Raw genomic sequence first — 26400 nt, 5'->3', positions numbered from 1 at the left:
AGCTTCAAATTTTTTTTTTAATTGAGTATTAAATGCATTTTATTATTATTATTATAATAAATAAATAATAAAATAATAGTTCAATTTGACATGTCGGATGAAGAACAAAACTTTAAAAGATGTCAAAGTGCCACATAGGCTATCAAATTTAAATTTTATGCTTGAATTGACATCTCATTTGGAAATATTCTAATTTAGCGAATGTTTGTAATTAATTATTATTTTTTTTGGAAAAAAAATCAGTTGGACTGCGAAGACTTGTTGGACTTGTTCCGAATGCCATGGAGTTAAAAGCCTATAGGTACTGCCCATACGAAAAATGGGGCTTCTCACTGTGCGAAGGGTCCAAAATATGGGCTACGCTTCTTAACTATCTGAATGCGTGTGTAGCTGTATAGCCCAGCCTACAATGAACTTAAGACAAAAACGCATATCACCTTTGCTCTCGAGATTATTTGTTTGAATCACCTTTGCGCTCGAGATTATGATAAGTTCAAAATTCTTATAACTCGTTTGGATGTGTTTTTAAAATAACGTTTTTGATGAAAATACTTTTGAAACCAATCTTTAGTAAAAAAATCAAAGTGAGTTCTGAAAAAACGCTTTAAGTGTTTTCTGCAAAAAACAGATATGTGGTGCTCCTTCCAAAGAGCACTTAAAGTGCTCTTAGAACTCAAAATAAATTTCACCAAAAGTACTTTTAGTCATTTTAAAAGTACATCTAAACGAGTCTTTATTCAGCACAACATTTTGCAAAGAGCTTATAGCTAAAGTGACCTAGAGCGTTGGCCTTTACACTCGAAATGACGTGTTTGAATCACTTCACCCCCAATATCTCTTGTAGAAACTATAAAGAAATTATAAATAGCTCACCAAAAGGATAATTTGGCACTATTATATAGTGAAAAAAATAAAACAAGGGGAAGTGCCCAAAATCTTTTGACAGTGTCAATAACAATTTATTTTGTTATTTATCAATGAAGAGAGATTACAACCGCACATAATTCTCTCGGCACGTTGAAACTATTATTGTTGAGTTGTATCTATCAAATACGTACTTGCAACGTCGTTAAGGAAACGTTTACTTATTTTGAATGAGTATTGAGATAAATTCGATTATGACTTCCCTTGCATTTACAATCACATACATAGAAAAAGCAGGTACATTTCCACGTTGTAATCTAATCTTATACTTAAAAAAAAAAAAAAAGGGTAAATTACATTTTGCACCCTCAAGTTTGGGTGCAATTACAACTTCTTACAACATCTTTAAAACATTTCAACTTCATACCTTTGCTATTATTTCATTTCAATTCCGTACAACCGTCTCAATTTCAGTTAAATTTTCCGTTATCTACTTACGTGGATCTCACGGGCCCATTATACTTGTGCCACGTGGATTAAAAATTAATAAAATAATTTTTAATTATAGAAAGTGGCCACTTTCTCATTCTCCAGCCCACCATTTCCTTACTCTCTCTTATTCTCTTGGCATCCGCCCACCCCTTACTATCCTCTATTTTCTTTTCTAGGAGCCACTCGACTCCCTCGCTTCCCTTGACCAGCTCTGCCTCTTAGAGTTTGCACCGGCATGGTGGTGTTTTGTCTTTCTTTTTCCTCTCCTTCTATTTGCGTTGCTCCCATCTCAGAGTCTCCACCTTGCTAACATTAAGCACTAAAACAAAAACTCCATTGCAACCCACCCATCTGCAAACACAAAACAACCAAAAATGTTGGAAAATCTATGAATTTCAAAGAATTGAAGCAAAGATTGAAAAGTGGTTCAAATCACAAAAATCCATCGCGACTTACCAAACTGTAAGAACTCAGATCCGCACCACCCAAGGAAAACCCACAGCTTATGCAAGAACCCAGAAGACGGGACAAACTCGACTGTGTTCAACCACTATAGAACAAAAAACCGGATCTAGAAAGGGAGGCTTCGACAAGGGATCTGATCGAGATTTGTTATTCTCTTTAAGGCGGCTCCGAATTTCCTATGGGTTCGCTTCGATTTACCTTACAAGCCGACGAGGAAGAGTCCGCTGCGAATAGGCTGGATGGCGGGGGAGCGACCATTGCTAGAGTATTGAAGGAGCTTCGAAATCGGTGTCACTGACTGTAACACCATTGTTGGAAGTCACAGACAGATAGAGAAAAAGTGGGGTAGGGGTTAAGTTAGAGAGAGAAGGAGAAGTGTGTGGCAACGGGGAGGGAGATAGAGGTGTGGCTGGATGAAGGATTATGGCTAGGGTTGAATGGAGATGGGTTGACGGAAAGGTTGAAGATGAGTGTAGAAATAAGGGGTGGACCCATTATTATTTGAAAACAAATTATATTTTAATTTATTTTCCTTTTTATATTAACATTTATAAATAAAATTACTTTTTTATTAATTTTTAATCCCCGTGGCACAAGTATAATGGGCCTCGTGAGATCCACGTAAGCAGATAACGGAAAAATTAACAGAAATTGAGACAGTTGTACGGAATTGAAATGAAATAATAGCAAAAGTATAAAATTGAAATGTTTTAAAGATGTTATAAGAAGTTGTAATTTCACCCAAACTTAAGGGTGCAAAATGTAATTTACCCTAAAAAAAATCATCGATTAGATTCATTAAAAAACAGTTGATCCGTATACTCATTCTAATATTGACTTCTTGATTCCAAATAAAATAAGCATATAGAAAAATGGGTGCACATTGAGCTTAGTTTTATACTCCTTGTGATTGATGAACAAAAAAAAAATTAATGCAAGAAGAAAGCAACTACTTGCAAAATAGTCACACTAGATCCAATTCCAGAGGATGGTGAGAGTGTTCCAAGGGATTCAAAGTCTATTGGGCCTCTTGGTCAATCCATGACTTTGTTATTGGGCTTTATCCAATTGCCCATTTTGGGCCTCCTTTTCAGGGTCAGATTTGGACCAAGACAGCAAGTCTTACTTCACACGCCAATAGTCAACTACATAGTTGAGTTCAGCTTGGATCCTAGGACGGTAGGACCCTGTTTGGATGCCATAGCTTCTGCTTAAAACCAAGGCATCACAACTTAAAGCCAGGTTTCTAAGTCAGAGCTCAGCCAGCCCATCTCAGTTTTCAAAAATCAAATTGCAGCCACGTCATTATCTATCTTTTTTTCTTCATCTACATCAATATATATTTCAATACCAAAGATATCTCCCATGGATTAAGTAGCAGCTCGAAAGGTTAATCAATTCGGAAATATTTGAATCTACGCTTATTTTCTACTCCCAAAAGCATTTCATCATTTATTGCATCCCACTTTAAACTAATTTAAATTGAGAACTACCTCTACTCTTACTAGTACATGTGGTAAAAAGCCCTTAAGGTAATGTCATCACTTAGCTAAAATACTATGAGAAGGAGAATCCGTTAAATTTAAACACGGTCAAATGGCAAAAATAAGTCCACATTTCTTCCATAGCGAGAATTTTAATTGATTGTCACTTTTAGAACACAATCAAATAAAAGTCAACAAAAGACGATAAAACAACTTGATAAGCGTGTAAGCGCATGCAAAGAGACTAGTTATTTAGTGATTTCCAACACGTATAATAAAAACAAACAATTTCAAGTCAAAGCCAAAAAAAAAGAAAAAAAAAAGAAAAAGAAAAAGAAGAGAACCCAAATATGACAAACAAATAAAAGCCAACAAAAGACGATAAAATCACTTGATTCGTGCTTAAGCGCGTGCTTAGAGACTAGTCATTGAGAAATTCCCATCACGAATAACAAAAACGGACAATTTCAAGGATAAGCCAAAAAAAAAAAAATATTATGAAAAATTGATTACAAAGCTATATTACATTATTAGTCTCACAACCAATTTGTTAGACGCAATATCATCATCAAAAATCATGATCTAGAAAAAACCCACTTCCATTTGCTACAACCACTCACACACTTACACCAAACCAGCAGCACCCATAAATCAAAATCTATCAAAAAAATAAAAAAAAATCTACGGCCTTTGCCCAAACCCTAAATCCCCAAAAAGCAAAGCATGCCCAAAATCAATTCAAAATCCCTTTGACGCATTTACCCCCCAACACCTCCACTCAATCACCCAAATTGCCACTACTCCCTTGTGATTAATCCATGCTTTGAGTAGTTAATCACCTCCTAATCAATACCAAATCCCTAATTTTTCATGACGTGGAAGAGAGGACCGCCTACAGCCGGTAAAACCATCCCTAATGTGACCGGAAAATTAACCCCAATTTTTTCCTAGTCTCTGTAGGAGGAGGGTGGCGTTTATATTTATATCCCTAATATTATATAAACCACATTTTCTTAAACTCGTCTTCTCTTCCCCTCTCTCTATTTTCTCTGTTTTTTTTCTGTTTGTTTCTCGAGAAAGATAGAAAAGAAAAAAAAACGTAAGGGGAGAAGTTTTATAATTTGGCTTCGTCTTCTCTCGCTGCGCCTTCAGAGAATCACAACAATCTCCGCAGCGAAACGTTTCGTCTGCGTTTTTTGTTCGGAGTTGGAAGAAAAGCTCGTTGTGGAGGAAGACTTCGGCTGTTTGACGACTCGACGATCTCTTCGTAATATTCGTTTCCTGATTTTCTCCGGAATATTTGAGAAAATTTTCTCTGAGCATTGCTTTACCTTCAAGTAAATGTTAATTACTGTTTGGTTTTGTTTTGTGGTTAGGATTTCGGCGTCGGAGAGGTGATCTGCTCGGAGCTTCGGGATTGGAATTGTGGTGCTTGTATGTAGCTTTTCGTCGAGTTTTGCGTTTGAATTTTTGGTTTTTGGTTTTAGATCTGCTTTGTGCTTGTTGCTTGTGTTTGAATGAGGGAGTTAGTGTTGAATCGCAGTTTGAAGCATGATTTGTGGCTGAGGAGAGGAAGAGTTGGCGGCGGCGGTGACGACGACGGAGATGAAGAGGTCCAGAGACGACGTTTTTATGAGCTCGCAACTCAAGCGGCCCATGGTTTCCGCTCGAGGAGAGCCGTAAGTCCTTCTTCTCCTTGTATTCTCTTCTCATTATTGTTTTAATTTTTGTTCTTGTATTAATTATTAATTCTCGTGTTTGATTATCCTAGAACATGCTTTTTAATTATGAGATTAAGTTGATTATTGGTCGAATTTGGTGAGTCCGTGCTTGTTGATTTACTGCGTGTGCTTTTAATTTTAAAATTAAATGTTAATTTATCAGTTTGAGGCTACGAAATTGACCGGTTAAGCGTGACTTACCCAGAAAGATCAGTTTTTTGTTAGGTTTTTAGGCCAATTATCTCTGAAAGTTTCAATCTTCCTCGGGTGTGGACTGAGGAGAAACTTAAATTTTAACTTATTACCCTGGTCATGTATGCGGATTTTCTTATCTTTTCTTTAATGAAAAACAAAATTTAAGATGATGTTTAATTTTACTTGAAAAAAGTTGTTTTCTGGCGATTGATCTACTGGAATAGTTCGGAATTTTGTACATTAACTAATTTGTAAGTTTGTTTTTGTGCAATGAAGTTCTGGGCAACCCCAGATGATGGCAGCAGCAGCAGCAGCTTCCCAAAAACTAACAACAAATGATGCCTTAGCGTATCTAAAAGCGGTGAAGGATATATTTCAAGACAAGAACAGGGGAAAATACGAAGAATTTCTTGAAGTCATGAAAGACTTCAAGGCCACAAGGTTCGATCATGTTATATGCTATACTAAAATCCATACATTTAATTTACATGGTAATTTGCTTATTTAAGCTTGTGTTTACTTGAGTTTTTGTGTGTTGTGTTGTTTGTAGAATTGACACTGCAGGTGTGATAGAGAGGGTGAAGGATTTATTTAAAGGGCATCGAGAGCTAATATTAGGTTTCAATACCTTCTTGCCAAAGGGATATGAAATAACCCTCCCACTTGATGAAGACCAACAACCTCCTCAAAAGAAGCCTGTTGAATTTGAAGAAGCAATCAATTTCGTGAACAAAATTAAGGTCGGAGCATCACTTCGTAGCTTAGTCTGGTGTTACTGGTTACTTTAAAGTTTAGTAACCTAATGAATTCTCTATCTGCAGACACGATTTCAAGGCGACGACCATGTTTATAAATCTTTTTTAGACATTCTGAATATGTACAGAAAGGAAAACAAGTCCATCCAAGAGGTTTACCAGGAGGTGTGTTGATGCATCTTTTGCGTACCTTATTCCTTAATCTGATGCTGTTCGTTTATTTCATGTTCTAAAAAGTTCACTTTGAACTTCTGCAGGTTGCTGCACTTTTCCAAGACCACTCAGACTTGCTTGTGGAGTTTACTCACTTTTTACCTGATACTACAGGAACAGCCTCTATTCATCCACCTCATAGAAACTCGATGCTCCATGATAGGAGCTCTGCGATGCCTACTATGCGGCAAATGCATGTGGACAAGGTTTTTTTTTTTCCATTCTCACTCTCTCACCCTTGTATTACTTATTTTTCATTCTGATGTCTCATTGTTGTTGATGCTAACATCTGGTTCATTGTTGCCAGAAAGAAAGGACCATGGGTTCTTATGCTGACCATGATCTCAGTGTTGACCGTCCTGATCCTGACCATGATAAAGCTCTAATGAAAGTGGACAAAGATCAAAGGAGGCGTGGCGAGAAGGAGAAGGAGAGGAGAGAAGACAGAGAAAGAAGAGAACGGGATGATAGGGATTTTGACCATGATGGCAGTAGAGACCTCAGTATGCAGCGTTTTTCCCACAAACGGAAATCTGCTCGTAGGATTGAGGACACTGAACAATTGCAGCCAGGTGGGCAAGGCCTTGAAAATTTTGCAGCAAATCTCATTTCATCCTCTTATGATGATAAAAATTCTGCAAAGAGTGAGAATTATATGATATTTTTGAACTAATTTACATAACCATTGATGAAAGTTGGTTTTCATCTGGTAATTAATAAATTAATACATTCTAGCAATCTATCTATTGACAAATTTGACTTGTTCCCATGTGCGTTTGTGTGTGCGTTATTTGGGGGTTGGGGGGGGGGGGGGGTTAAGTAAAGACTGTCACACCTTGGACAGTTCAGTACTGTTGCATATACATAAGTTAAGATTTTTGTCAGTATCAACTATATGATCAGTTGTTTGTGCACTTTTATTCTTTGATGAGCACTTTATTTGCCTGTTTGTTCTTCCTCCAGCAGCTTCTTTTACTCATTGTATGTCATCGCAGGTATGTACGGCCAGGAGTTTGCTTTCTGCGAGAAAGTGAAGGAGAAATTACAAAATCCTGAAGATTACCAGGAATTTTTGAAGTGCCTTCATATTTATAGCAAGGAAATTATTACACGCTCTGAATTGCAGTCTTTGGTAAGTTGTATACTTGTAATACTGATATAAACTGTTATAATTTATTTACCTGTTAAAAGGAAATTTACAGAACACAATCTCTAATTTCGCCTTGTGTAGGTGGCTGATTTAATTGGAAGATATCCAGAACTTATGGATGGGTTCGATGATTTTTTGGCATGTTGTGAGAAGAAAGGTTTGTTCTAGTCTATTCTTTTACCTGCACTATATATGTGTGATTAACACTATCTAATTGAGTCCTGTCCTGCAGATGGGTTCCTTGCCGGTGTCATGAGTAAAAGTACGTAACATGATTTGTTCCCTTTTTTTGTTCCATATAAGCTAGATCCTCCTCTTAGTTTATCAAAAGACTTCGGGCACTGGCATGGTCTTGAACAGAACCATTTTTTTCCCCTTTTTTTTTATTAATTTGATCTGAGGGTTAATTTGTAGTTTTTTTTAATAAATATTTTGTACTTTGTCAATAGACTTGCAAACCAACTCTTAATTCTTAATTCATCACAGAATCCTTGTGGAATGAAGGACATATACCAAGATCAGTGAAGGTAGAAGATAGGGATAGGGATAGAGATCGTGAAAGGGATGATGGGGTTAAAGATAGAGAGCATGAATCTCGAGAAAGAGATAGACTTGATAAAAATGGTGCCTTTGGAAATAAAGAAGTTGGAGGCCAGAAGAGTTTATTTACCAGCAAGGATAAATATTTGGCAAAACCCATTAACGAGCTTGACCTCTCCAACTGTGAGCGCTGCACTCCGAGTTATCGTCTCCTGCCAAAGAACGTATGTGGTGCTTTCAGAGACAGTTATCTATTTTTCCTTTTTAAGGAGGTATTGATGCTTTTACTGATATTTCTATTTGTCTTTTCATGTCATGCAGTATCCAATACCTTCTGCTAGCCAAAGAACAGAGCTTGGTTCTGAAGTATTAAATGATCACTGGGTATCCGTTACTTCTGGAAGTGAGGATTATTCTTTTAAACACATGCGCAAAAACCAGTATGAAGAAAGCCTGTTTCGGTGTGAGGATGACAGGTTGGTCAAAGATTTTTCAATATCAACCATTTTTTTCCCATTATTTATTTGTTTTCTAGCAACATTAACTCAAGGTGGTTGTTCCCTACCCACCTCCCTCAAAATTGTATTTATTGTTGTAGGTGATTAGGGTTCATGTTGCCATTTTTGCACTTTGGTAATGCTTATTTATAAACAGGGGAACCTCTGTTTTTGGTTTTTGGCATCTGTCTTTCGAGAGGGAAAGATTTGTGTCATGCTGTTTATTTCTACCTTTTGCCCTTTGTTGCGCCACCAAATTACCAATTGCTTGTAAAGATTTCCAGCTATTGGCTGAATTGACTTTGTTACTGGGTAATTCATCTTCTTATATTTCTTAGGTTTGAGCTGGATATGTTGTTGGAGTCCGTGAACGTAACAACCAAGCGTGTGGAAGAGCTACTAGAAAAGATCAACAACAATACGATTAAGATGGACAGTCCAATTCGTATTGAAGAACACTTCACAGGTTATTATTTTAATGACTGAATTGAAGATAGCTGCTTATGTAATATAACCTCAGTTGTTGATTTTCTTTTTCATGGGGATATATTTTTGACAGAACTTTTCCCTTGTCTCTTCTTTTCTAGCTTTGAACCTAAGGTGCATTGAGCGATTATATGGTGACCATGGGCTTGATGTGATGGATGTGTTGAGGAAAAATGCTCCACTAGCTTTGCCTGTCATATTGACCCGTTTGAAGCAAAAGCAAGAAGAGTGGGCAAGGTGTCGTTCAGATTTTAATAAAGTTTGGGCTGATATATATGCCAAGAACTATCACAAGTCACTTGATCATCGTAGCTTCTACTTTAAGCAACAAGACACCAAGAGCTTAAGCACAAAAGGTAATTTAAAAATTGCATCTTCTTTTTCCTTATTTTCTTTGACTGAGAGTTTTTAGTTTTACAAATTAATAATGGCAGCAAGCTTTCTCTTCCATTTTAGTTTAGAATATTGAGATTCCGTATTCTTCCTTTCTTTTGCATTTGCTCTTTCCGCTTATGGATTTTATTGCTCGTTTCTTCTTTCCTCTCATTGATGGGAACAAACTTTTGCAGCCTTGTTGGCAGAGATTAAAGAGATTAGTGAGAAGAAGCGGAAGGAAGATGATGTTCTTCTTGCTATTGCTGCTGGAAATAGACGACCGATTATTCCTAATTTGGAATTTGAGTACCCTGACCCAGAAATCCATGAAGATCTGTATCAACTCGTCAAATATTCTTGTGGAGAAGTTTGCACTACCGAACAATTGGATAAAGTTATGAAGATATGGACAACTTTTCTTGAACCAATACTTGGTGTTCCTACACGGCCTCAAGGTGCAGAGGATACTGAAGATGTTGTGAAAGCAAAAAATCTTACCGTAAAGAGTGGTTCTGCAAGTCCGGGAGAGAGTGATGGTAGTCCTGATGCTGATGCTACTTTGACGAATTCCAAACAATTAAATTCATCAAGAAATGGTGATGAAAGCATTCAACCTGAACAGTCAAGTTCTTGCAGGACTTGGACAGTAAATGGGGCTAATGGGGTCAAAGAAGAAAGTTCGCTTGACATTGATCGTGCTGCATGTAAAGGTGATACTTTCTGCAATACCTCTCAACAAGGTAAAGTGCAGAGTAATACATCTACAGCTGATGAAACGTCTGGGGCTAGCAAACTAGACATTTTCAATGAACGATTAGTGAATTCTAATGCATCACTTGCCACTGGGTTGGAGCAAAGTAATGGAAGAACTAATTTAGAACACTCATCAGGTTTGTAGAACGTTCAAAACTACTGAGTTTTTTTTCGTACTAATTGGACGTATTGCTTTGTTATTTATTTATTTCATAATCTTCTTTCTGAAATTGCAACTAGATTTCTGAAATCCTTTTTTTTGTTGGTTACTAGGGCATAGTCCTACTCCGTCCAGACCTGGTAATGGCACTGTTGATGTTGGGCTGGAGTTACCTTCATCAGAGGTATGGCTGGTCCAGTGGTAAAACTTTGATGTTTTGAGAACCCTGGTTGATATTGGCAGTATGGGTTGTTGGTACATATTTGATGAAACTAATTTTGGTTAGTAGTTTGAATACTTATGGTGAAAGGGTAGTGAAAAAAATAGCAATCTTTGCACATGTTGAACAGTTAAGGTTAGATGGGAACAAATAGAGTTTCCTGTTGTGTGTGTGTAATATTAATCTTGTAGAGGTTTTTGCACTGAATTTTGGAAACTGTGTTTGGTGAGTTATTCTTATCATGAGTGTCTTTGGTAAAAGCTGAAAGATATGTAGTAACAAATGAAACAAAAGGTATGACACTTACAGCTATATTTAGAGTTTATATAAATTTCCAACCACATGGCAGTTTGCAACCTTGTACGTTGATTATGTTGAGATGATAAACTTGATATGGCATGTAACTATCTTAAATGTATGGGTTAGATACATTGTAATCAGCTATTAGATAAATCTTGTGGATAAACATGCCATGGTATGTAGTCTGCTTGTATGTAGTAAGATATGTTCTAATATCAACTTTTGATAAGTCAATTCAGTGATTGTATTTACTACTCATCAAATTGTGCTATAGCTGACAAACTGTATGCTAGTGGTCTTTGTGGTGGGTACTGGATATTATTTCTATATTGTCACGGTAAATATGTGCTGAAGATATTTGTGTTCCTATTGATGTCATAGGTTGGTGATTCTACAAGACCAGGTATTTCCTCAAATGGAGCAATAGCAGAAGGCGCCAAGGGTCTCAGATATCTTGAAGAGTCTGCTAGGCACTTCAAGATTGAAAGAGAAGAAGGCGAAATATCTCCAAATGGAGATTTTGAGGAGGATAATTTTGCAAACTATAGAGAAGCTGGTTCAGAGGCCGTTCAAAAATCAAAGCATGGTACTATCAGCAGGCAATATCAAGCCAGACATGGGGAAGGAGAAATATGTGCTGGAGAGACAGGTGGAGAAAATGAAGCTGATGCCGATGATGAAGGTGAGGAAAGTGCTCCGAGGTCATCGGAGGATAGTGAGAATGCCTCTGAGAATGGTGATGTTTCTGGAAGCGAGTCTGGTGATGGGGAGGAATGTTCTCGTGAAGAGCGTGAGGAAGATGGGGACAATGATGAGCACGATACTAAGGCTGAGAGTGAAGGTGAAGCTGAAGGGATGGCTGATGCCCATGATGTTGAAGGAGATGGAATATCTTTGCCTCTTTCAGAACGTTTTCTCCTGACCGTGAAGCCTCTTGCAAAGTATGTTCCTTCAGCTTTACATGACAAGGAGAAGAAGGACTCTCGGATATTTTACGGAAATGATTCTTTCTATGTGCTATTCAGGCTTCACCAAGTAAGGTTAATTATTAAGACACGTACACACAAGTGTACGTGTGTATTGGTGCACAAGGACTTAAACTTAAGTACTTGTAGTTCAGCCATTAGATCATATATGGATTAGTGGGTCGTACTCGTATATATCTCAACTGTCCATATCTAATCTAATGGATTATATGCAAGTACTTTGGTCAATTTTTTTTTTTCTCTTTGAATTTAGTAGATGGTGATGTTGATATACGTGTATCCCAACTGTTTCACTTATTTGATAGACATTATATGAGAGAATACAATCAGCAAAGATTAACTCATCATCTGCTGAGAGGAAGTGGCGGGCTGCTTCAAATGATTCGAGCCCTTCAGATTCTTATGCTAGGTGGTTTTTCTTTGGTCTCCTTGTTTGTTCACAACTAAGTGTATATATTTCCTAACTCCTTATTTTATGGTACAGATTCATGAGTGCACTTTACAATTTACTTGACGGTTCTTCTGACAATACAAAATTTGAGGATGATTGTCGAGCCATCATTGGGACACAATCATATCTTCTATTCACATTAGACAAGCTGATCTACAAACTCGTTAAGCAGGTTGGATGGCCATACATTTTCTTCTTTCTTCAAGTTTCTTTCCCATCTCCCTTTTTTTGACCCCAGAAGTTTTGCTTCATTTCCTATTTTTTCAGCTCCAAACTGTTGCCAGTGATGAGATGGACAACAAACTTTTCCAGCTTTATGCATTTGAAAAATCAAGAAAACTGGGAAGATTTGTTGATGTGGTTTATCACGAAAATGCTCGTGTTCTTCTTTATGATGAGAACATTTATCGCATCGAATGTGTATGTCTCTTATGTTACATTCTAAGTTGTAATACTATCTACACTAATGCAATTTCAACTCTAAATCTATAATCACTATTTTCTTCGTTGCAGGCATCCTCCCCAACCCGGGTGTCTGTTCAGCTTATGGATTTTGGGCATGATAAGCCTGAAATGACTGCTGTTTCCATGGACCCTAATTTTTCCGCATATCTGCATAATGAATTCCTGTCAGTTCTTCCTGACAAAAAAGAGAAGTCTGGGATCTTCTTGAAGAGGTAAGTTTGTTATAGTTGGCAGTACAGAGTTTTTGAAGTTGAGTTGTCATGACTATTAATGCCTTACTTTTTTTTTAATTTTTTTTCCCAGGAACAAACACAAGTATAGTAGTGATGAATTGTCTGCAATCTGTGAGGCCATGGAAGGGCTAAAAGTCGCCAATGGTCTGGAGTGTAAGATTGCTTGCCATTCATCCAAGGTACTATATTCACTCTTCTGCCTATATGTTAGCTAGTTATTATTTTCGTGCATTACGACGATAAGTTTTGCATTAAATTGAGCCAGTCTGTGGATTTCCTTTCTATGATTAGGTCTTCTTTTCTGGCCTTTCTGCATCTGTTAATCAATTAAACTTTTGTGTGTTAGGTCTCGTACGTCTTAGATACAGAAGACTTTCTGTTTCGGACAAAGAAGAAAAGGAAAAGTTTGCACCAGAACAGTTCATGCCTTAACCCGGCTAGGTTTCCTAACGGTTCTAGTAGAGTAGAACGATTTCAGCGGTTGCTTTCGAGCTCATGATATGTCATCTTTTGACCATCAAGTAAATATGGTATGTGCTTCGTTTCTGAATACCGGTGTCTGACACTTCTATCGTTTAAGTAGTGTTTTTTAGTTAATATAATTGAGAAAACCCTCAAACTATGTGTGATGCTGTTTACATCTGTTTCTCCAGTAGCATTTTGCAAGCATTACATACCGTGGCACTGGAAACTCGAAAAATTTGAGGCGCTGTGAGCGAAAAAGCTTTTGGTGGAATTACCTGTGTATTCTCATACATCCGTCTCTCCAACCTAATAAAGAATTTGAGGAGAGGGGGAGGGGGATGCGGATCTTTAAGCCGCATTCATGTAAATAGAGGTAATTTGTGTTGTAAACTTGAGATGCATGTTCATTTTATTCATCAATTTTTTTTTGTTAATCTTTTTTAATGTCGTATCGGAAGCTCTAATTAATTTTACGGTGGATACTTATATGCGTCGGTCATTAAAATTGCCGGACTGATTTGGCCGGGAGACCAGCCAGCCCGGTTCTCACTTGCTAATCGTTAATCTTCCATTTTTGGTCTGTATGTTTATGCAAGCGATACCCATGTCGTCTTTAGTATCATTTGGTATGGAGGATTAGATTAGAAGATAATTTCTTAATTTTGGAAGCGAATGATTTTTCGTTTTGTGGAGATTAGAAGATGATTTGTTTTTTAAACAACGATATACTTACACTTAAGAGAGGGGAGAAATAATTTGGTATCGCTCAACAGGGAGAAAACTCATCCCTTCTGATACTGCAATGGTGGGAGAAGTTTTCTTCATGAGTAATTTATCTTTCTATCTTTTAGATGGTCGTAATTCGGTATTGGGCTGAGTGGGCTTTGTATTTGTCTATAATCCGCATTTAGTATTTGCTTGAATCCGGAATCTGCGGCTGCATCTTGTCTAATGTGTTCATGCACTTGCACATCGAAATCTGAGATTCACCACCACCAATCATCTCAAACCACCACCACCAAGCTATCACTATAATCAAGACACCATGACCTAGCCACCATCGTAAATCCGCTGCCGCCGCTGCCGCCGCCACCGCCATCGGAATGCACCGAATTGATCGAAAACGAAACATTGGTCATTTCGACGACGTTGATTCGGTAACCCAACATTATCACCGTCTAGTAATATTCATCTTAATTTGTAATTGAGATGTCTTAAGTTATGCTTGTCAACCGTAATCATTGTTTTCGTTTGATTTACTCAATTTGGTGGCAAAAAATAAACAAATGGTATATGAGAATTTTATAGCCTTTGAGCTAAAGACCAAATAGACCATCATTTGTTTATTATCAACTCAAACAAATTATTGGCAAAATAAACAAATAATAATAAGGCGCCCGCCCAGCCGCCGTTCAATATGTGTAGACCATATAATATCCACCCACCAAATGACCAAACCGCATGTAGCGCAAGCGCATCTTTGCTTACTTCCACCAAACCCCATTTCGCATTTGCTACCAACACTTGTACGGATTATTTTAGTCAAATACTCAAAATTAAGTTTTTCAGTGCAAATTAAATTAACAAACAACCACAAAAATATACTACAACTATAGACTCAGGAATATAAAATAAATAAAAGTTAAGAATTATAAAGAAAATGCTAAAGAAATCATTTGTTTAGACAGTATAATATGCCACTAATAAAAAATAAGCTCATCAATTAATTCTAATTCAATTTTAAACATTCACTTAATATAATTTATAAAATAATAACAAAATTATAAAGTCAAAGAAATCACTCCGCCACAAAAAAACGACAGCTTACTTCTCGGTTCAAAATTTTCCTTGTAACCGAAAAACGGATGGTATGTGTTTTTATACAAGTAATGAAAAATAGGTTTTTTTTAATTATTAATTTTTTAACACATATTTAACACTGACACGTGATATACACTCTGGTATTCCCCGTCGCACTCAAAAATCTCTTCTACTTCCGCTGCCAAACTCCCGAACTCTCCACAAACGCTTTTCATTTTTCTTTCACCAGTTTCTCAGCTCCCATCGTCTCAGACAGCCGGAACGATCCAACGGTCAGATATGGCTCTATCCCGCCTAGCCTCCTCCTCCTCCGGCTCCAATCGCCTGAGGCCCTTCGCCTCCGCCTTATCCCTCACCCCATCTCTCCGCCGTCCGATATCATCCGCCGCCGATGACTCCACCACCCTCACGATCGAGACCTCCCTCCCCTTCACCTCCCACAACTGTGAGCCGCCGTCGCGCACGCTCGAGACCACTCCCAAGGAGCTTATGACGTTCTTCCGCGACATGGCGTTGATGCGCCGGATGGAGATCGCCGCCGACTCGCTCTACAAGGCCAAGCTGATCCGAGGGTTTTGCCACCTCTACGACGGCCAGGAGGCCGTCGCCATCGGCATGGAGGCCGCAATTACCAAAAAGGACTGCATCATCACCGCGTACCGTGACCACTGCACCTTCCTCGGCCGCGGTGGGACCCTCCTGCAGGTTTTCGCCGAGCTCATGGGGCGCCAGGCTGGCAGCTCCAAGGGGAAAGGTGGGTCCATGCATTTCTACAAGAAGGACGCTGGATTCTATGGCGGCCACGGTATAGTCGGCGCTCAGATTCCGCTGGGATGTGGATTGGCTTTTGGGCAGAAGTACTCCAAGGACGAAACGGTGACGTTTGCTCTCTACGGTGACGGTGCGGCCAATCAAGGGCAGTTGTTCGAGGCGCTTAACATTTCTGCGCTTTGGGATCTGCCTGCGATTTTGGTCTGTGAGAATAATCACTGTAAGTAGGTGTTTCTTCATAAACAAAAGATTGATTCAATAGAATCAATAGAAACTGTCAATTTACATATACTGAATGATTTCGGTGTGCTTTTGACGCAGATGGAATGGGAACCGCCGAGTGGAGAGCGGCGAAGAGTCCCGCATATTACAAGCGTGGAGATTATGTTCCTGGCTTGAAGGTTAGATAGAATTTTTCAGTGTGGAATTTTATTGGTTGCTGCTTGTGCATTTGCTTTGAATTTTGTTAGCTAACTGAGGAAAGATGGTTTTGTGATTGGTATAACATGTAAGTTGTAAGTACTTACTAAGTCATACTGAATTGATTATATCGTGTGAATTGAATGGGTAGACGATTGTAGATGATAATCAGATTATTGTTTCTAGTAGGAGTTTATGCTCATTTAGCTAATGGTTTGTGGCTAATCTTCAGGTGGACGGTATGGATGTGTTTGCCGTAAAGCAGGCATGCAAATTTGCCAAGGAGCATGCTCTGAAGAACGGACCCATTGTGAGTTATTCCTCCGTTGTTTGCTCTGACATGATTTTTTGAAAGTTCTTTGTGCAAACTATGGCAACATGATTTGATTTATTGTTAGGACATCTGCTTCACTGTTTTAGTTTATAGTCCCACATACAGAAGCAAAACCTGATAGGTAGTGCGTATGTCAAATGACTTTTTGTGGGAGGACTCATAATTCCATTGTGATTGCAAATGCTGCCAGAGAATGTTAAGCGTACGTTAGATTGAAGCTACAATGAACTATCAAGCATGTGGTCTGTGAATTAATCTTGCGTATGAGGGAAACGTCTTAGCCTCTAGTCTGGGGTCAGTTTGACAGTAAATGTATGACTATGATTTTAGTTTTAGAAATTGCAACTCTGTTTGCAGACATTCCGAAATTTGATGCAGAATCCCTTTAGAATTCTAGTATAAACTTGGGTTACAGTTGCATGGACTCCAGTACTTTGTTGGGTAAGCAATGCATTTTCTACTTGAAGAGTTGCCTTTTTAGCATTCGTACACCCTTTGTGGAAGTAAAGAGAGATATAATACTTTGGAAATGAAAAGGGGCATGAAATGAAATGTTTGGTCCAAGTATTACATTCTCCCTTTTTCTAATTTGAAATTGTTCAGATACTTAGAGAAGCCTGTGTGGTTCATTGAGGAATTGTAACCTTCATTCAGACCCGGAGTTTTGTCTAGATCAACCTTTGAACCGTAGAAATTAATTGGTCTTTTTGAAATGGTGTTCTGTGTGATATATGAAGTCGTCCAAGAGCTTTTTAGTCTTTGGATTGCATACTTGTTATTCATACATTGATGGAACTCATGGAACTATTTCAAGTGTTATAATTGTTGAATTTGTTGTTACTCTGCCTGATATTTTTTGCCTGACAATCTTCCTGATACTGGTGGTCAGATTCTTGAAATGGACACTTACAGGTACCATGGTCACTCTATGTCTGATCCTGGTAGCACCTACCGCACACGTGATGAGATTTCTGGCGTGAGACAGGTTTGATATGCATACTTAAATCCTTTCCCCCTCCCTTATTTTGGAGATTATATGCCACAGTTTTGTAAGTGTCTTTTATAATTTTACTTTGTGATGCAATTTCTAGGAGCGTGATCCAATTGATAGAATAAGAAAGCTGATATTTGCTCATGATCTAGCTAATGAGAAGGATCTAAAGGTATATACAATTCAACTATGCTCACTTCTATATTAAATTTAACTTCATTTCGATTCGGGTATAAAAGTTCTTAATTGAGGTTAAATGTTAGTTTATTGGTCCCATTCCTGTTTCTCATCTTGCTGGTAGGGGATCGATCCCTGCTTGAATGCCATAAAGGACAATCAGAAAAAGTGTGTATTTATCTCTTTCTTTACTCTTCTTTTAGGATATTGAAAAGGAAGTAAGAAAAGAAGTTGATGAAGCCATTGCTCAAGCCAAAGTAAGTGTAACTTTCTGTTGTTGTCATTTGATTTCATTAGTTTAATTTTATCTTCCTTTTTAAACGCGACGGGTGCAGCCAACTTTCTATTGTTACTAGTTATCATTCTGTCACACTGTATTTGATGTCTGTTGTTCCTGTTTTCAGGAAAGCCCGATGCCAGAACCCTCCGAACTCTTCACAAATATCTATGTGAAAGGCTATGGAACTGAGGTAATATTTAATCCCTTCCCTTGTATTTCACACACAGATAAGCACACAATGTGTGTTCTTACGTGACCATGTATTACTTACGACCTCTTTGATTACGTTGTATGTGGATGTTACTTGCCCCAGTTACGGCTAAAAGTTCCTTTTTACTGATAAAAGTTTTTCTGTTTAATTGCAGTCTTTTGGACCAGATAGGAAAGAAATCAGAACTGTACTTCCCTGAATCTAAAGCGGAAAGTTGCCGATGAGTGACCAAAGACAATTACTGTCCTTCTTCCTTGACCCTGAAGGTCCTTTTGCTTTCAAAATTGAACCACACCTTCCAAATTCCCGGAAAAGAGAAAAAATGAAACAATAAATGGTTCGAGTAAAGATGGCCATCTCTTCCGAGCTGTACATTTTGATACTCGCCGTCGTTTTTGTATAGGATTATTGATTGTTCTCGCAAGTATTGAGGCCGAATTGTTGCATTCATGATATGTAGGTCTCGATGCTTGAGAGTTTACTGGCGTTCGCTTTTGGAAATCTGCATTTTTTTTTTCTCATTTCCAGGTTGCATTTGAAGCTTATTAACCCGCATCGCATCGCATGCCATTCAATTATTGGAAGAGGTTAACCAAAAAAATGAAATTTGTATTCAATCAGAAAGTAACTATTTCACTTGGTATGTTGGATGGATTCCACTCAGGCTATGAGTCCGTGGACGAGACGGACTTCGTTTTCCTACGACGGCGGAGACGGTGGTTGGGGGAAGGGAGGAGACGGTGGGTGAAGTAATAATGTGATGCAACTGACGGCGGGTGAATTAATAATATGATGCAATTTATGGTGAAATTGGTCATTGAATTTTATGAAATTATTGGGTTTCATTTTTATGTTTTTACAAGAAACAATAGAATATTTTATGATTTCTTAGATTATTTCTAAAGGAGATGTCAAATTCTAATTGGAATGTCATGTAATCAAATTTGAAGGTAGAAGCAAACTTTAACCGATATGTCATCCTATGTGGATTGACATGTGAATTTTCATATGTCAAATTTAACATACGAGAAAATGTGATGTCAAATAATTTTTAATTATTTTACTGTGTGGATTTCATTAATGCACTAATTATAGATTTTGAAAATTCATTTTCATTGATTTCTTTTTAAAATGGGTTCTACAAATATCATTCATAACAAAAAATATATATTAGTTGGAAAAAAGAGAAAATTTGACATTGCCACATCCACCATCGAATCCACATTAAGGGCTACCTTGGGCTATAGCCCAGGTAGCTTTTGGTAGAAAATAAAATTTTACATGTAATTTTTATTGATTTTCGAATGTAGCTCACTATATATTTAGTCACTGATTCGAATTCTCTCGGTTTAATTATAAAATATAGTTTACAAATCATCTCTTTTTCTCATATCTTTTTTCTCATCGCTTCTTGTATATATACAAGTTTGAATTTGTTTGAATAACGAAAGTTCTTGGGCCACCTTGTGAAAAATTTCTTAAGGTAGCTGATACAGTAAAAAATATAGTATCAAGTTTCTTTGTTTATAAAGATTTAAATCTTTAAGCTAGCCCATCCGGTGAAAATTTTCTAGCTCCGCTATTAGCCACTTCAACCATCAAATTAACATTTAACATTTATCTTTTGACATATCCTTCAGAGATGCTCTTAATAAATCTACCTGATAAAATGATCATCCAATTAATTCCCAATTTATTGACTATCCATTTGAACAAATGATGTTGGGGAGTGCAAATATACACGTGCATTGGAGTGCGATGTGTAAATACGTTCCGCACTCTAGCTATGCCCGCCAATAACTTTCCTCCTCAATTTCCTGAAATTTTTCTTATTGCAAGTTGGAAATGTTTCTGTTAAATGATTTTAGGTGGATTGCAGATCCATTGCTCAAACGGATTTACTGCTATGGTGGCGTTTAGGCAATTAATAATTTAATACCGAGTCATTGGTAAGGGAACAAGATCTTCTCCAAATTCAATAAAATTAAGCTTGCAGAGTAAAAGATCCAGACCGTTAAAATTTGATCCAACGACTACAATTATTATAACTTTTAGAAAGCCACCTGTTTGTAACTGTTGAATTAAATTTCAATGGCCCGAATCCTTTGCTCAACAAGCTCAATTTAATTGAGTCTGGAGGGATCCGATTCCATTGGTAAGACTCACTCCATAGGGGAGAGGGGCCCTTGTATTAGTGGTCGTGAACGCCTCACTCGTAGTAAAGCAAAAGTCATTTATTATCTACTTGTAGTACATGTAATCACGTCACAGTTTTTCAATATCCTACAAAACGTGTTTTTTTTTTTTTTTTTCTTAGAACACAAGAAGTTTTTGATGTCTATCGTGCGTGTAATTACGTCACATCTAGAGAATATAGAACAATCTCAAAATATACTAGAAAATCTCATACATAGCTAGTTTGCCCTCGATAAGCTTGAGAACCCAAACCACATCTCCACAAGGTTCCGGCACCTCTTCTCTCTTGTGTCTATCGATAACGGTCCAAGCCGAATAAAGCCATCACCAAATTATATGCAAGACTGACGCTCTCTATGTGGATGAAGAAGAAGCGTTACAGCATTTGCAGAGGTTGCCACTTGCCGCTTGTTGTTGCCAAATTGGAAAAGTTTGAAGGCCTCACGTAAGACGTTACCAAACAAAGCAATGGATAAACATGAGCAAAAAACCGTCGACTCTGAGAAGGGAGACACGAAACACGCTTGTTTCACGGGAGAGTAAGTTGAAAAGAAGACAGAGTGCTAATTTCCACAGTTGGCAAATGCTCAAATACCCACGCGTCGTTGTTTATATTCATGTCGTGTTTGTGTCAATTAAAAGAGAATTTCTTAGGTATTGTCGCTCTTTGCCAACTGTCCGCTTATGGAGAAAAATTCATGTAAGGACACTATAATCACGTCATATGCTGGACACCTTTCACAACATCATGAAACTTTCCATTTGTTTTGTTTTAGCCTGACCCGCATTGGTTCCGTCAACCTCATGGAGAGCTGCCCTAATATAGCAGTTATACAGATGTTTCTCTCCTGTTTAAGGCAAACACAAGAATGACCCCCATTAGGATCCACCAAAATGAGTCCCCATGATATCAATGTGAATGGAGAAGTCCCGTATAAAATAAGTGTGATGTCTTAAATTCGAATTGCAAAAAATTAGAAAAATTTATCAAGCCCTTTCCTTACTCCTCAATAGAGTCTATGAGGATGTCCTTCTGCTACTCATTGGTTTAACTGAATCACTAAATAAAAGCGATGGACATTTCTCTTCGTCTCAAGTCAACCGATTTTCTCAATTCAAAAATCCCCTATATGGAATTAATAGTATATTACTATTCTTCGACACAACAAAAATGGAGATAGAAGTTAAATCTTCAATGATTTAAAATCGCACTCGCTATTTATGCAAAGCTGAATTTAAGTCATCGCACTTGTGTAAAAGAGTATCCGTGGACATCAACAAAAATATTAGTTGAATAATAAATTTGGTATTCGTGCGAATTTAAAGTCGTACAAAATTGCTCCCCTACATGCAACCAAGGTTAATGTGAACAAAACAGCACCGTCCGAGTGGTGAGCCAGCGACCGTGGTGGTTGCATCATTCAATTTGTAACTCAGTACCACCGTCAGAGCCTCAGGGCATCCAATGCACCCACTTTCCCCACCAAACTTCCCACCTTCCCAATTATTAATCAATTTTTAATTAAATTAATATTCGCTAAATCCTAAATTAATACAAAGAAAATCATGTTTTGTTGCAGAGTTTAACTCCTCATTGATCCTTTAACCCCCCCACACGTGCAGTCAAATTATTCACGCTCTCTACAGTGTATAGTACTCTGACTTACCCTGACCTCCTCCTGATTTTGCAGACCAATCCTGACCGTCTGATTAATCATGAACGCAGAAATCAAAGCAGACATTCTGATGAGTTTTGTATAAAATATTAGAGTTTCGAGCTGCTAAGTTTGACACTAATTTTTGTTTTATCTCCAATGAGCGACAGACAAGAGAATCCAATTCCAAAACGATGAAGCCAAATCTTGCTCTAACTTTAAGACACTTCACTATATAACCTTTTTTGTTTATGATTTGTTTGTTATTTGACGGTTAAAAGTGGATTTTTGAACATTGATTAGGTTATCAGTTGATTGGATGAAGTTTTAAGTTCGACTTACATAAATGCGGGGCGATATATAATATTTGTAATTCATTGTTGCAAACAACACGTTATAAGTTAAGGAAAATTAATGAAAATAGTTTGAAAACTTAGAGTTTTAACGATAAGAACAAAATAAAAGGTAAAGTAAATAGTACCAGGATTGATTTTTTGGTGTAAAAATATGATTTTTCGTTAAAGTGAACAATACCAGGAGCTTTTCGTTAAAGTTCCCTAGGTACATTTTGTTCACCACTCTACTTATTACTATTGGATTATTTTAAATTTTAAAATTTGTGTTTATCTACTACATAAGTTGCAGAATTTAAATTCATCTGATAAATAGGATGATAAGTATCACTGATTCACCATCGAGGGTGGTGAGAAAAAATATTAACATAAGTTACGACAATACATAGTATACATATGGAAATATATATCTTAAACTATTAAAAAGTAAATAAAACTTAAATTTATAACCCTTTTTTTTAACATTTTTGGAACTACATCCTGTCAATAAAAAAAAAATTAAATGAGATTTCAAATTTTTAACTCTTCTAATACATGTCCTAGAAATGTAAAATAAGATATACATTTGTTTTGGCATCAATGTTAATCGATGATGTAAATTTTGAACTTAGGAATATTTTTAAACTTTAAAAAGGAAGAAGTAGTTCAAAATTTCTGACAATTTTGGGAGCAGAAATTAACAATGAAATTTTGGAAACGACATTCAAATGTATATTTTGGGTACAACTTTAGTTAAGGAGTTGAAAAATGTCAAGGAGACTTTATAAAAAAGTGCGATTCTTTGTAAATTCAAAACCATCTTATGATTTTAGTATGAAAATTAACGTTAAATTATTAGTCGATCGAGAATCTGTAAAAAGCTTGAAAAGTGGATTTAGTTAATTAAACACAAGTTGGGTGGTTTCCGGGATTCCAATCAAGCCAATTCCAATGTAATTTAAAATGTTAATCCTTTGCACCTGACACTTTTATTGTAAATAAATAAATTAGAATATAAATTATAAGTTGAGATTACAATAATCTAACAGAAAGAGGAGGGATGATTGGGTAGGCCACTTCCTCCCATTATTTTAAAATTTTATGGATAGCCTTCTAGTTGAAAAGTTCACGGACCATTTCCAAATCGTTTTTATATAAATATATTTAATTTATATATATATATTGTACACTTTTTCTAAAAAATAAAATAAATTATACAATATGTTGCGACGGTGCACTGCAAATTATGCAACGAATGGATCATGAATTTGACTTCATACCAGCTTAATTAAGCCTTGCATTTGTATTTATTCACCAATTTATACAATTAAATGTTTTATAGGTGAAGTGATTATGTCAGAAACTTTAACAATTAGCATATAATTGTTAATTAATTGTGATTTATCGACACATTAAATTTTTATTAATTTTTTATATATGTGAAATTGACAATTTAAATAAACAATGCGTTGAACTGTCTATTAAGATGAAATTTTATGACACGCTTCGTTTTACTCATTCTTATGCACTCCACTAAATAACGAATTCGAAAGCGGATGACACATTTAATTTTTAAACAAAAAAAAAATATTAAATCTTTAGTGGATAAAGATTTACGATTTTTAAAATATAATGCGTCAAACTTAGATATCAAAATCATGTGAACGTTATTGAGTTATACGTTTTACATAATACTTAATCAACTCATTTTTTTCCAACTTTTATAATAAGGCAGTGGTGCGTCAGTTTGGTTTCCAAATCAAATGCTAAGTCAAATGCTTAGTCGTTAAGTACCGTTGTAATTAACTTTTTAGGACTACCATCATTTTGGTTTAGTTTTATTAGTCGGTAAATTATGCAATATGTTGCAAGGGTGCAATGCAATGAATGAATTATGAATGTCACTTCATACCAGCTTAATTAAAACTCACATCCTTTTCGGATTTCTGTTATGTGGTCGACGGGTCAAAGAAGGCAAGCTGTTTAAGGGCTTGATTTTATGTGAAGTGGACCAGTAAAATAGACTAATGAGAGCCTATAATTAAAAATTGAGTGGTTCAAATTTCATGATCTGTTGGCCCTGGGCATAGAGATCCATAGAGGATCTAAATTCGCTTAATTAAGCCTTGCATTTGTATTTACTCACAAATTTATACAATAAATGTTTTAGAGATGAAGTGATTATGTCAGATACCTTAACAATTCACATATCATTGTTAATTGATTGTGATTTCTTGACACATTAAATTCGTATTTGATTTTTTTATGTGAAAATTTTCAATAAACAATATATTGAACTGTCTAATAAGATAAAATTTTATGACACGCTTTATTTTACTCATTCTATACACTCCAACGAATGACAAATTCGAAAGTGAAAGCTATTCGACTCATTTAAAAAAAAAATATTGAATTTTTAGTAAATAAAAAATGACAGTTTTTATAATGTAACGAGTCAAACTAAAATATAAAAACTCATTAAACGTTACCTTATTCGTATTACAAAATATTTAATCAACTCATTTTTTCCAACTTGTATAATAATGTACTAGTGCGTCAGTTTCCAAATCAAAATGCCAAGTCAAATTGCTTAGTCGTTAAGTATCGTTTTAATTAGCTTTCTAGGGTTACAATCTTTTTGGGTTAGTTTCTTGGCTTCTTCTTGTGCAACGCAAGCAATGTTTTTTTTTTTTTTTTTAAATAATGGAATAATTGCAACATTTTGGAGGTAAAGAATTTGATACAATAATTGTTGGAGACGGAAAGTTCACTGAATATCCACTACACAAGCAAGGAATTGTCTATTTCTTGGCTTCCACTCAACTGATAATTATTACGTGTATTGTTAGAGGAATTGAAATCCTCTTCATATCTCTTTATCCGGAGCCAACGGACTCAAAGTTTTAAATCATTTATTTTAAATTATACGGCTTCTATTAGCTCGTTTTACTGGCTCACCTCACACAAATCAAGTGTCGGCACCCACTTTCCGAATATATACTTCAATAAGAATCATACAAGGGTAGATTGATATAATAGAAACCTCTGTTAAAATGCCCACCTGTAATCCAGCAAATAAATTACATTACATAGTCCGTCTTAGAGATTGATGACTTACCCATTAAGTGACTATGGCACTGGACGTTCCAAAAAATGGGTACTATCGGGTCGCGTCCAACTTATATTTTTAACATAAGTAAAGGACCGGTCTTTACCAGTTCTCATTGAGAATAGTCAGAATGCAAGTTTTTTTTTTTTTTTTTTAACCTGACATAAATTGATTATCTCTCTCCCTTGAACGAACCGATCTCTAGAGGCGCTGGCTCCAGACTTCGAAATACAAAGAGGATCTCAATTCTTGTTAGAGCACATTTGTTTCCACAAAAAAAAAAAAAAAAAAAAAAAAAAAAAAAGTCATTTTTGCAAATTTTGTCCTTGAACTTTTTCGTAGCGATATTATAACTTAGTTTGATTTGCAGTGAATAGAATTCAAATTTAATTGCAAGAGAGCGGACACAATATTCTAATCAAATTGCTATAAATAAAAAAAGAAATAGAGCATAGTAGACATAAAAAAGATGATTAAGTGGGCTTTTTGCAAAATGTATTTGTCAAACGTTCACGACTTACATAAAGTTTAAATAAGTAGTCGTTTAGGGTGTGCACAAATCATGTGACTCCACCTCAAAACAATTAAAAGAAACGATTAATACTTAGAAAGGAAATTGAAAGTGAAATTTGTCACATCGTGTTGTTGCATTGTAAAATATTTTTAGATGATCATAGTGTATGATTCACACACCCATTCTTCCCTGTGCCCTGACATTTTCTTGTTCGACTTCATTGGGCTATATAAAGATGAAAATATTAAAATTTTGTAAGTAATATCTTATGCAATGTGACATAAGTATCTCATGCGTCAAAATATATAGGTGGGGAATA

The 26400-nt window shown here is 36.4% G+C and overlaps 2 protein-coding genes and 1 long non-coding RNA gene across 13 annotated transcripts; 2 read left to right on the top strand and 1 right to left on the bottom strand.

Moving 5' to 3' along the window:
• Positions 1-1107: 1107 nt before the first annotated feature.
• On the bottom strand, positions 1108-2260 carry LOC148692017 (uncharacterized). The gene is made up of 2 exons (XR_015954649.1): positions 1813-2260; positions 1108-1707 (listed from the first exon to the last, which is right to left on the bottom strand). It is a non-coding gene; the product is annotated as an uncharacterized LOC148692017 (long non-coding RNA).
• A 2029-nt stretch (positions 2261-4289) lies between these two features.
• On the top strand, positions 4290-13704 carry LOC137736771 (paired amphipathic helix protein Sin3-like 3). Of its 11 annotated transcripts, none has more exons than XM_088682372.1 (25): positions 4311-4572; positions 4682-4739; positions 4849-4984; positions 5498-5662; positions 5772-5961; positions 6043-6141; positions 6234-6395; positions 6497-6761; positions 7185-7321; positions 7421-7496; positions 7572-7601; positions 7826-8103; positions 8201-8355; positions 8715-8842; positions 8964-9218; positions 9432-10127; positions 10264-10334; positions 11052-11705; positions 11962-12065; positions 12141-12279; positions 12375-12527; positions 12621-12784; positions 12876-12984; positions 13152-13335; positions 13462-13704. In XM_088682372.1, the coding sequence occupies exons 3-24, from the start codon at positions 4911-4913 to the stop codon at positions 13302-13304; spliced, it is 4257 nt and encodes a 1418-aa protein (XP_088538498.1). In that variant the 5' UTR covers positions 4311-4572; positions 4682-4739; positions 4849-4910; the 3' UTR covers positions 13305-13335; positions 13462-13704. The 11 variants fall into 11 exon arrangements, with proteins under 11 accessions (XP_088538500.1, XP_088538499.1, XP_088538498.1 ...); XM_068476036.2 differs by having other exon boundaries at positions 13459-13704; XM_088682371.1 differs by having other exon boundaries at positions 4321-4572; positions 4836-4984; positions 13459-13704.
• Positions 13705-15088: 1384 nt separating this feature from the next.
• On the top strand, positions 15089-18796 carry LOC137736944 (pyruvate dehydrogenase complex E1 alpha subunit). Its single transcript, XM_068476270.2, has 8 exons — positions 15089-16082; positions 16184-16263; positions 16515-16592; positions 17506-17601; positions 17708-17779; positions 17988-18041; positions 18189-18254; positions 18430-18796. The coding sequence occupies exons 1-8, from the start codon at positions 15371-15373 to the stop codon at positions 18472-18474; spliced, it is 1203 nt and encodes a 400-aa protein (XP_068332371.2). The 5' UTR covers positions 15089-15370; the 3' UTR covers positions 18475-18796.
• Positions 18797-26400: the final 7604 nt, after the last annotated feature.

The sequence above is a fragment of the Pyrus communis genome, chromosome 13, assembly GCF_041283825.1.
Source record: "Pyrus communis isolate YQ-2024b chromosome 13, ASM4128382v1, whole genome shotgun sequence".
In the NCBI taxonomy this organism is placed as follows: domain Eukaryota; kingdom Viridiplantae; phylum Streptophyta; class Magnoliopsida; order Rosales; family Rosaceae; genus Pyrus; species Pyrus communis.
This window is presented reverse-complemented; position numbering and strand designations above follow the sequence as displayed.

What these genes read in the sequence shown, in the direction of transcription:
- LOC137736771 (XM_068476034.2), top strand. Translation starts at nt 4,911, where the DNA reads ATGAAGAGGTCCAGAGACGACGTTTTTATGAGCTCGCAACTCAAGCGG. An exon ending in TGCCGGTGTCATGAGTAAAA is followed by an intron (nt 7,602 to 7,825) that starts GTACGTAACATG and finishes AATTCATCACAG; the next exon opens with AATCCTTGTGGAATGAAGGA. An exon ending in TCTGGGATCTTCTTGAAGAG is followed by an intron (nt 12,785 to 12,875) that starts GTAAGTTTGTTA and finishes TTTTTTTCCCAG; the next exon opens with GAACAAACACAAGTATAGTA.
- LOC137736944 (XM_068476270.2), top strand. Translation starts at nt 15,371, where the DNA reads ATGGCTCTATCCCGCCTAGCCTCCTCCTCCTCCGGCTCCAATCGCCTG. An exon ending in CTCTGAAGAACGGACCCATT is followed by an intron (nt 16,593 to 17,505) that starts GTGAGTTATTCC and finishes ACTGGTGGTCAG; the next exon opens with ATTCTTGAAATGGACACTTA. An exon ending in TGAAAGGCTATGGAACTGAG is followed by an intron (nt 18,255 to 18,429) that starts GTAATATTTAAT and finishes GTTTAATTGCAG; the next exon opens with TCTTTTGGACCAGATAGGAA.